Consider the following 11790-nt stretch of genomic DNA (forward strand, 5'->3'; position numbering starts at 1 on the left):
TCTTTAATTTTTGTCAGTTTGTCTATTATGTGTCTTGCCATGTTTCTCCTTGGGTTTATCCTGCCTGGGACTCTCTGTGCTTCCTGGACTTGGGTGTCTATTTCCTTTCCCAAGTTAGGGAAGTTTTCGACTATAATCTCTTAAAATATTTTCTTGGATCCTTTCTCTCTCTCTTCTCCTTCTGGGACCCCTATAATGCAAATGTTGGTGCATTTCATGTGGTCCCAGAGGTCTCTTAGGCTGTATTCATTTCTTTTCATTCTTTTTTCTTTATTCTGTTCTGCGGCAGTGAATTCCACCATTCTGTCTTCCAGGTCACTTATCCGTTCTTCTGCCTCAGTTATTCTGCTATTGATTCCTTCTAGTGTATTTTTCATTTCAGTTATTGTATTGTTCATCTCTGTTTGTTTGTTCTTTAATTCTTCTGGGTGTTTGTTCTTTCATTCTTTTAGGTCTTTGTTAAACATTTCTTGCATCTTCTCGATCTTTGCCTCCATTCTTTCTCCGAGGTCCTGGATCATCTTCACTATCATTATTCTGAATTCTTTTTCTGGAAGGTTGCCTGTTTCCTCTTCATTTAGTTGTTTTTTCTGGGGTTTTATCTTGTTCCTTCGTCTGGTATGTAGTCCTCTGCCTTTTCATTTTGTCTATCTTTCTGTGAATGTGGTTTTCATTACATAGGCTGCAGGATTGTAGTTCTTCTTGCTTCTGCTGTCTGCCCTCTGGTGGATGAGAAACTGGCACTTTCATAGTCAGTGGGCATCATTGCAAGGTTCGGGTAGCTGAAAATGTGAAGTCTGGTTTTTGGTTCTGAACAATATTCACCAGTTGAAGGTCTCCCCAATTCTTGATGATGTCAGAGTGTACAGAACATACTTAGTGTTTGGAAGGAGCATTCGTGGCAGAACTCTGGGGGAAGGTGGATATTAATTTATTCAGCAGGAGCTTTTGAGTGGCTACGACATGCCAGGTACTGTTTGCAGTGCTCAGGGTTCCTGTGGAGTTTATGTCCTAGTGGGGGTGGGAGTGGGGAGATAGACAAGAAATGGCAAGCGTAATAAAAGCCTAAATTCTATGCCTAGGATGTTGTAAGGTGGTAAGAGCTACAGTGCATGGACCAGAGTGTCACGGTAGGGGAGTCTGCTCACTCAGAAGGGAGATTGAAGCGAACGCTTGATGGAAGAGGGGGAGGGGCCCTGCAGAAATCTCCAGTAAGAGCGTTCCCCATGGAGGGGACAGTCACTCGAAGGCTGCAGTGGGAGTGTGCCCCGTGCGTTCAAAGGGCAGCCAGGAGGCCAGGGTTGTGGAGAACAGCAGAGGAGAAGGTCAGTGATGAGAGGGCCTTTGCAGGGCCTTGTGAGGTCTTGGGCTCTTCTCTGACTGGATTGGGAGCCATGGGGGGTTTTTAAGCAGTGCAGTTATGTAATTGACTGCAATTTAAATAGTCACTTTGACATCTGTGTGAGAATAGGGTGGAGGGCCACTGTGGAAAACAGGTTGGTGGTTCTTCAAAAAATTAAAAGTAAAATTACCATGTGATTCAGCAATTTCTCTTCTGGGTATAAGCCCCAAAAGAACTGAAAGCAGAGACTCAAAGACATCTCCATAGCAGCATTATTCACAACAGTCAAAAGGTGGAAGCAACCCAAGGGTCCCTCGACAGATGAATGGATAAACAAAATGTGGTGTATACATACAATGCAGTATCATTCAGCCTTTAAAAGGAAGAACATTCTGAAACGTGCTACAGTATGGATGAAACTTGAGGACATTATACTAAGTGAAATGAGCCAGCCTCAAAAAGACAAATATTGTATGATTCCATGTAGGCGAGGTCCCCAGAAGAGCTAGATTCTAGAGACAAAAAGCAGAATTATGACCACCAAGCCTGGAGGCGGGGGAATGGCGGGGTCGTTGTTTAATGGGGACAGAATTTCAGTTGTGCGGGATGCGAAGAGCTCTGGAGACGGATGGTGGTGATGGTTGTACAACAATATGAATATACTTAATGCCACTGAATTACACTTAAAAATGGTTAAGATGGTACATTTTATGTTACCTGTATTTTACCACAGTTAAAAAAACCCCAAACAAACAAACAGAAAAGAAAAGAATAGGGGATGGGAATTCAAAGGTTGGAAGTAGGGAGGTGAGATGGGAGACAGCGTCAGTAATACCATAATCTTGGACCAGTGGGATACATGCTCTTGTTTTCTTAGGGTGTCTTGGGTGGATCTTCAGTACCTCCTGCTGTGTGTCCTTCCTCCCCTACTGGAAGAGGGGTCAGTGGGTGGATCTGTGGGTGATCTGTACCCTGAGGCTGAGAGGATGTGGGTGAGAGATGGGGGGACAGCCAGGGTTAGAGCTATGCTCTTATCAGCTGGAAACCAGTGCATGGAACCTGGGAGTATGTGAATTAAAAGAGTCTCATTTTAGATTCAGAATCCTATGGTCAGTGAGATGATTAGCTGCCATAACACTGTATGCACAGCGGGCATTCAGTTACCTGCTGCTTGTTTTATCCATTGACCTCAAGATTGGACAATACTCGATTCTTTGGATTTTGGTTTGTTGTATCAGTGGAAGTTAAATTTATTTACTATTTTTATGAACCTAGACAGCAGAGTGCTATCTGTGGTATCTCATTGTTCTCGCAATCCTGTAGACTTCAGAGGCTGTGATTTCTAATCTTTCTCTATATGGTAAATTTGCATGTTTGGGGACAGACCAGCCAAGCCTTGTTTGCTTTTCTTTTTTGGTCTGTGGGTCGTGTTACCTGCTTACTGGTGTCTCAAGTCCATGAAGTTTGCCGCCTTGTGTTGTAGCTCTGTCACCTGAAATGAAGTAAGTCGTTTATATATTTGCTGGCTTCTTACGAGTCAAGTTCTTGGCTCGCCACCCGGAGTTATTTCATGCTTGGGAGGGAATGTTTCTCCTTATGCCAGCTAATCAGAAATACAAAGCTGGCATGATTTTTCCAGTTCAGCAAACCTCCAAAAATCTGCCTGCTTCAGAAGGGCAACTTCACGGTTCTCATGCATATGGCGGACTCTCATGGAAGGGACTCATTCTCAGCAGCGCAGTCTGCCACGAGCAGGGTGCATTTACAAAATCTGCTCTCTGTATTCTCTACAGAAAGAAATCGAAGCCCTCCAAGCCAGGATGTCTGTGCTGGACGCAAAAGATCAACAGCTGAGAAGGGAAATAGAAGAGCAGGAGTGGGTCCTCCCGTGGCAGGGCTGCGACCTCATGGGAGGGCTGTCCCTGGGCGAGTTGCAGGAGGTCAGCAAGACCCTGCAGGACACCGTGGCCTTGGCTGAGCAGATTCCCGTCCGTGCAGAGCCACCCGAAACCATCAGGAGGTACTGGTGATTTCCTAACTGATTTTGGATTGCTCATCTTGTTGATCTGTTCATGGGATTGATTTTGTCTGCTGTCCCGCATATATAAATTATTTTCCAAGCAGTGCTTTGTTTTTTCAAGGGAAGCACTGTTGCTATTTTGAGTGGCAAAATTCTTCATGGTGTGGGGCAGTCCTGTGCATCGCAGGATATTTTACACCCTGGCTACCCAACCCACTAAATACCACTATTCCTCTCCATTCTGATATGGACCTTTCCCATTTCCAAACGCCCCAGGGGTGCCTTCCTTCCCTTTTGAGGTCTACTGGAGCTCAGTTGGTTGGAGATTTGGATGCCAGCGTTTCCTGAGGATGATCAGCTGGAGACAGGAGAGGCTGGTGAGCTGTGAGAGAGGAGGCCCAATCAATGGCCTGGAAAAATGAGTTATTATTCATGGTACTAACATTTACTGAGTCTCACTACGTGCCAGGCACTGTGCTAAGCTTTACTCTATGAGTTGCTTCTATTATTATACCCATGTCACAGGGGAGGACAAGAAAGCTTAAGAAGGTCAAATAATTAGCCCAAAGTCCCAGTTAATAAGAGCAAAACTGATACTTAAATTCCTGTTCATTATGTCAAAGCCTAGTTTCTTTTTTTTTTTTTAGTTTTACTTTTTACTTTCTAATTTCTTTTTTTTTTTTTTAAAATCTTTATTGGAGTATAATTGCTTTACAATGGTGTGTTAGCTTCTGCTTTGTAACAGAGTGAATCAGTTATACATATACATATGTTCCCATATCTCTTCCCTCTTGTGTCTCCCTCCCTCCCATAGCCTAGTTTCTTATCCACTTTCTATAGAGGGAGAACCTTCCTTGTGTTCTGCGTTGTGGGAGACCCAAGAGATACACATGGACCTCTTGCCTTTGGGGAGGTCATAACCTTATTATGGCGAAAGACAGAACCCACCCTTACTCATGTTAGACAGAAAGTGAGCCGTGCCTGGATGAACACGCAGATGTGGTGAGGCCTGCAGGTGCGGTGGGTGTAGAGCAGTGAGGGGGGTGAAAGTTCTGCCTGGTTATTATGCTGCAGAAAATACTTAAGAAAACGTCACCCCCTGTAGCAGTTGAGAATATGGACTCTACCATCTCCTTACCTCACTCAACCGCTTATTAGCTGGAACCACTTATTATTGGGGGAGGGATGGGCTGTTATGAGGAGGCACTGAGTTAATGCATATAAAGCTTGTATAACGGTGCCTGGGTGGCAGCAAGTGCTTTACCGTGCTTACTGCCTGTCGTTTTTATCACGGGGATTTCAGTCTTCTGAAGCCTTCTAACTGCCTTCCGAATGTGTTTTATTTTTTATTTATTTATTTATTTTTTTTTTGCGGTACGCGGGCCTCTCACTGCTGTGTCCTCTCCCGTTGCGGAGCACAGGCTCCGGACGCACAGGCTCAGCGGCCATGGCTCACGGGCCCAGCCGCTCCGCGGCATGTGGGATCCTCCCGGACCGGGGCACGAACCCGTATCCCCTGCATCGGCAGGTGGACTCTCAACCACTGCGCCACCAGGGAAGCCCCCGAATGTGTTTTAGACTATTTAGCGAGTAACTGTCCCCTCTCACACATGTACCACACCCGATCCAGCCCATCGAGCTGGATGCTTGTCCTGGGAGCTGCTCATGGTGTCCTCCCCACCCCTCCCAGCCCTGATATTTCCCTGCAGAACTCTAACCCCGGGCTCATGCCCGTGGAGAAGGGGAAGAGATGTGTGTTGTTGCCATATTTCAGCCAAAAGAAACTCGCCATCAAGTCTGTCTGCACTTTCTCCTTCACTTTCACCTGTGTCCTTACGGTATAGCCTTGGCCTCTAGGGATCTTTCCTACTCCTGCTTCCCTTGTCCCTCCTATGGAAGTCATGCTACACACACAGACGCACACACATACACAGATGCACACACACATACATGCACACACATACACACATATACAAATGCACACATACACATGCACACACATGCACAGATGCACACACATACAAATGCACAGATGCACACACACACATACATACACACATACAAATACACACATGCACACACATGCACACACACACAGATGCACACACACATACATGCGCGCACACACAAATGCACACACATACACACGTACACACATGCACACACACGATAATACACATTATGTATCATATGTAATTATACATGTGATGTATGCATTATATTAGACAGATGTATATATGGAATATGTGTAATATATAAGATGAAATATACATGTACATTTATTTTTATGTTTATAAAAGCACACATTTGTACATGAAGCTTAAAGTGAGACTTTTTTGGTCCCGCCATGTAGATGTGTCCTACTTATTTCTCCTTTTGCTTTGAACGGCGCAGAGGTTAGTCTCACTCCTCTCACCTCTGTCACAAGCACTCTGAGGGGGAGAACGAGGACGTGCTTAGCTTAGCGCCCACTGCAGTACTTCACACAGCCTCTGTGTTTTGAGCTGAACTCCTGGGCAGCGTCCCTGCCGGTGCGCCCTGTCCCCATACAGAGACACACAGGTGGCAGGGCGCCTGCTTTCTCACTTGCTAGTTCATGGCATGCAGAGCAGCCCGGCGTGGTGGGCAGGCTGTTCTTGTTATTCTCATTTAACAGCTGAGGAAATAAGAACTCAGAAAATTTCCTGGGGATGCAGCTAGTAAGAGACCTTAACTTAGATAGTTTCCACTTAGAGATCTCTTAGTCTAAAACAAAGAGCTCCGGAGTGTGGTAGCTGATGGAGCTGGGCCCCTGAACTCAGATCTTACCATTTCTAGTCTGTTATTCTGCCCATGTGCTCCAGCCTGCCTTTTCATCAGGATGAGATGCAGACGAAATAAAGGTGTGACTTTTGCCGAGTCATCCAGTGCTCTAGTCAACTGAACAGACTCTGGGAAGACCTTTCAAGGTTTGTGGCAATCTGATTCTCTGACGCTGTTAGGGAAATCTGATGTAAGGATGGCTCTTGAACGTGCTGCAGTGCCGTCTGGGGGCTCCTCGGGGAGGACCCATCATCCCTGAATCCACCAGGTCAGGAGCAGGCTCTCACTTTTTGTGCTGATCTGCCTGCAGGAACACCTGGGCATCTCAGTGATCTGAACCCACGCGGGCTCGGTGTAGGAGAGAGTCTTCGGAAGAGAAGGACTGAGAGTTGCGTGGCAAGGGTGGGAGGGAAAATCCCAGAGTGATTAAAAACAAAAAGCAGGGCTTCCCTGGTGGCGCGGTGGTTGCGCGTCCGCCTGCCGATGCAGGGGAACCGGGTTCGCACCCCGGTCTGGGAGGATCCCACATGCCGCGGAGCGGCTGGGCCCGTGAGCCATGGCCGCTGAGCCTGCGCGTCCGGAGCCTGTGCTCCGCAACGGGAGAGGCCACCACAGAGGGAGGCCCGCATACCACACACACACAAAAAAAAAGCAACCCGGGCAATTCAATGGCTAGTTCATAGTGTGACCTTCCACCTGTGCTGAGGACCCTCGCTGTGAGAGCGCCGTCAGCACTGAGTGGGGTTTCATGTTGCTGGAGAGGGACCGCCCTGAGGCATCCTCGTCGTCTGGGGGACCCTTCAGGAGCTGACCCTTGGCATCTCCTTTATTTACTTGGTGGTGCAGGGGGCACCTCCCAGGTGCAGGTTTTGTCTGGTCAGCTTCCTCTCTTCCACCTGGAGGAGTGAGGCATCGCGCCGTTCCCCGCCATAGATGTCAAATGGAAAAACCATCACTGTTATGTGTGCTTTCCATAAGAAGGGAGGCACGCTTTTGCCAAGCTGACAGGCTGTGGGACTCACTCCTAGAAATGGAGCATTTGAAAGAAGCCATTGTGGTTTTATTGGCCAACAGATCAGAGATTGCTTGGCCTAGTATCTTAACTAATTGTATCATAGTTTTTGCTATGAGGGACTGGTTTTCTTTTAGAACGATATCCCATAGGTGCCCCAGCTAGAAGAACGCATCTTATCTGCATCAATAGCTGGTGCTGTCTGGGGAGGAGCTGATCCTGACTGATTCCACGGTGTTCAAGTTCAACGGGGAGGCTATGCTGCTTTCCCTGGATAAGCCACACATTGCGCTTGAGAAGGAGCTTCCTAAGGGCACTTGGCGTTCGTGAGTGACTCACTGGTGGAGACTGCTTGTGTGGGCACCTTCCTTTCGGACTGTAGCTTGTGGGGAATCCTTGGGCCGCTGCTGTTCAAGAAGGACTGGAAGTAGAAGGGCACCTGCTGGGGACCAGAGAACTGACGGCTTTTTATTGGGATATTTTAATAGAAATCAAAGCGGCAGTTTGAATTTTCTGACATCTATGTTTTGGATCAAATGTCTTAGCAGGATGGAATGAAAGAGCTGCCTTCCCAGACATCAGAGCTGCCTTTTGATAGAGCCAGAGAGAATGGTTGTCTTCCAATGAATAAGAGGAGAACTTTCTTAAGTACCTGGGTATCAGGAACTCTGCAATATGGAAGCTTACAGGGCAGGGACGTGTGAAAGACAGAAGCCACTCAAAAGATGTATGTTGTACGTTAGTTGGACTTTCCTTCACCCCTGGGATTCCAATCCCTCAGCTTTAGAACAGACTCCTTGTTTCCTCCTGCAAGTCTTCCTCTGATGGGAGAGGTCTAGAAGGACGGGTTTCTCTAGTGAGCCTGATCCTCCCCTATGGAAACCCATCCTTCCCCCTCTCTGGAGTGGGATTGGGGTGTGGGTAGGGGAGGGGAAGGATGGGGACACAGGGAGGAAGGAGGTGACCGTTTCTGGGGTTTTCCTGGACGGCGTGCCTGCATTCGGGGTGTGAGTGTCCGTCTGTTTATTTCTATAAGTGGAGGAGGGTCATGATTTGCAGCTTATCTGCCTCGAGGGCCATCAGCTCTGCCCCTCTTGTTGGTCTGAGTGCCTTGAACATCAGTGGGGACAGGGCCAGCTGTGACCCTGGCTGACCGTAAAGCCAGGTAGGAATAATCAGAGTAGCAACGACAGAGCTGAGTGAGGGCAGCGGACGATACTTTCCAACATACTTCAGAGACGCTTGGCTGGTTTGTATTAGTCTGTGGTTGAGTTCATTCCTCAGCTCCTGGAATTTTTCATGCTTTGCCTGAAATGTGTTGTGGCAGCTCATGGTTGAATTGTCTCTCGTTGTACATTTGGAAGAAACATGTCACATCTTTTTACAAGCCAATGGCGCAGACTGCAAAACAAACTGAAGCCCTGGTTATGGCCAGGCTGGCCGGACCTCGGTGGGCGCATCTGAGCTGGGGATGGTGGAGAGCCGGGCCTGCTCCCTGGTTCCCGTTGTTTAACCACTCAGGGCCCCCCCGGCGAGGCTGGCCGACTCTTGGAGGTGCTCCGGCCTCCCCATGACAACTGCCCTCAGCCCACGATGAGCAGCCAGGCTGATGTCACGGCTCTTTTCAAGTGAGATTTAAAATAATGAAATTCAGCAGTTCACAATCGACTGGAAAAAAAAAATCAATAGTCCCACTTTCCCCTCAGATACGTATCTTATTAGAGTGAGAAGACACGGTGAAACAGCAAGGTCTGAATCGGAAAACAGACTCCGGGACCCGGCTGGAGCGAGGCAGATTCTCAGTGGGTGTGTGCAGGGCCACAGCGCTGTGTGTCTCAGTGATGCGCCCAGGGGATGGTACCAAACTGGGATAATTTAGAGACTTCTGAAGAAATGCCCGTGGTCTCCAAGCTGCTTCTCCACTTGCTGTGATTGTGTTCTTCAGTCTCTACTTCTAGTCTTTGCTTTTCTTCCTTCTCTGCCTTTGTCCTTCTTCACCTGGTTGGTTTGTCAAGAACAATGGCTTGATGAGACCGAGAGCATGAGGGCTCATCTGGAGGAGAAGGACCGCTTTGTGTTGCTAAAAGTGCTAGATGAGATTCTGACTTTTCTTTATTTTTAAAGCAGATACCTTGCTTTTCCCAGGAATTCCTGAGGCAGACAAATCTTTGCCCAGAGAGTCAATGCAGTGAGTTTGGAGTGTATAAGGAGCGTGAGACTGACGCTTCTTGCAGGAAGGCTTCCTTGATTAGATGGCATCCTCAATGTTCGGGACAACTCTCATATTTATCATGTCGTCTTTCTTATTTTGATTGGTAATAATTATAATACATTAATTTAAATGTCACCATTGTTTACAAAATGCTCATTTTTGCTCACAACTCTGTAAGGTATATAGGGCAATATATTGGTTTTTGCAATATATATTTTTTAACATCTTTATTGGAGTATAATTATTTTACAATGGTGTGTTAGTTTCTGCTGTATAAAAAAGTGAATCAGCTATACATATAATTATATCCTCATATCCCCTCCCTCTTGCTTCTCCCTCCTACCCTCCCTATCCCACCCCTCTAGGTGGTCACAAAGCACCGAGTTGATCTCCCTGTGCTATGTGGCTGCTTCCCACTAGCTTCCTTGTCTTGTTCTTGAATTTAAAAGAAATGCTTTCAGCTTTTCACTATTGAGTAGGATGCTAGATGTGGGTTTGTCATAGATGGCCTTTATTTTCTTGAGACATGTTCCCTGTATACCCACTTTGATGAGAACTTTTATCATTAATGGATGTTGAATTTTGTCAAATGCTTTTTCTGTGTCTAATGAGATGATCATGTGAGTTTCATCCCGGGATCTTCTTGCCTCTGTGATCCAAGGTCAAGTCTTTTCCCTGGTCATGGATGCCCCTACTCTAGTGCCACACTGTGGCATGGACTGAGCAGGGACTGTAGCATTCACTTGACTCTGCCTTGGGTGCGAGGCAGTCCCAGGAAACCTGGCAGCTGCTAGGGTAGACCTCTCCCCTGCCTCTGGGGCAAGTCCCCTTTTCTTATAGTTGATCACTCTCCTCAGCCTGTGATACTCCTGCCCTGTTGTGGAGCTGCTCTGCAGATCAGGCATGATGGTCCGTGTGTTCTCCTTGCAGGCACTGGGGGTGAGTTGTTGAGGAGTGGCCACTTTCTAGAAATCTGGGTGAATTCTGGGGTGCCATTTGAGTAAGTGCCAACAATGGCCACTGCTGCCCCACCCGGACTCTGCCCCAGGACCAGGTCACCTCTGAGGTAAAGTCTTTTCCTCTGTCCTGGTTACCCTGAACCTAGTGCCATGCTGTGGTATGGAGTGAGTGAAGCCAGAGCATTCTCTGTCAGCTTGGGCTGGGTTGAAGTATGTGGCAAAATGGTCACAGGAAACCTGACAGCCACTAGAGCAGATCTCTCTCCACCCTTCCTTGGGAGCTAGTCAGCACCTGCACTCCTCAGGAGTGCAAAATACAAGGGGTTGTATTTGCCACAGCAGTCTGACAGCCAGCCAAGAGGGTTTATCTCTTCCATGTAGAACCACAGCACTGGGAAACCCCATCTGTGACTCAGTCTGTTCACTCTCCAGGGCAGGTGTCCACCCTTGTTACCTTCCTTGTTCTCTGAGTTCCGTCCCAGGGGCACAGGTTCTGACATGATCACTTTTCTTCCCTTCCTACCTGATTACATGTGTATATTTCTTACAGCCTGGGCTGTAGAGGAGTCCTTCTGCCAGTCTCCAGTTAGTTTTCAGTGAGAATTGTTCCACATGTAGATGTATTTTTCATGCGTTCATGAGGGGAGGTGAGCTCCACCCTTTTTCTCTGTCATCTTGATCTCTCTTCCCTGTCTCACTTATTTCACTTAGCAGAATACCACCTAGATCCATCAGTGTTGATGCAAATGGCAGTATTTCATTTTTTTATGTAGCTGAGTAATATTCCATTGTGTGTGTCTGTGTGTGTATGTATATATATGCCACATCTTCTTTATCCATTCATCTGTCAACGGGCATTTAGGTTGCTTCCATGTCTTGGGTATTATAAATAGTGCTGCTGTGAACATTGGGGTGCATGTATCTTTTAGAATTGGAGATTTGTACTTTTCTGGATATATGCCCAGGAGTGCTGGATCATATGGTAATTCTATTTTTAGTCTATTTTTTTTTTTTTTTTTGGTATGTGGACCTCTCACTGCTGTGGCCTCTCCCCTTGCGGAGCGCAGGCTCCGGACGTGCAGGCTCAGCGGCCATGGCTCACGGGCCCAGCCGCTCCGCTGCATGTGGGATCTTCCCAGACTGGAGCACGAACCCGTGTCCCCTGCATCGGCAGGCGGACTCTCAACCACTGTGCCACCAGGGAAGCCGCTTCTGCCCATTTTGGATTGGGTTGTTTGTTTTTTTGATATTGAGCTGCATGAGCTGCTTGTATATTTTGGAGATTAATCCTTTGTCTGTTGCTTCATTTGCAAATATTTTCTCCCATTCTGAGGGTTGTCTTTTCGTTCTGTTTATGGTTTCCTTTGCTGTGCAAAAGCTTTTAAGTTTCATTAGGTCCCATTTGTTTATTTTTGTTTTTATTTCCATTTCTCTAGGAGGTGG

The 11790-nt window shown here is 47.2% G+C and overlaps 1 protein-coding gene across 1 annotated transcript in view; it reads left to right on the forward strand.

Moving 5' to 3' along the window:
- Positions 1–11790, forward strand: part of DISC1 (DISC1 scaffold protein) — a 365311-nt gene that overhangs the window by 126747 nt on the left and 226774 nt on the right. The window contains exon 6 of the mRNA XM_024117085.2: positions 3136–3362. Coding sequence (XP_023972853.1) covers positions 3136–3362 — 227 coding nt within the window. The remainder of the gene's footprint in view (positions 1–3135; positions 3363–11790) is intronic.

This window comes from Physeter macrocephalus, chromosome 20 (genome assembly GCF_002837175.3).
Source record: "Physeter macrocephalus isolate SW-GA chromosome 20, ASM283717v5, whole genome shotgun sequence".
Lineage (NCBI taxonomy): Eukaryota > Metazoa > Chordata > Mammalia > Artiodactyla > Physeteridae > Physeter > Physeter macrocephalus.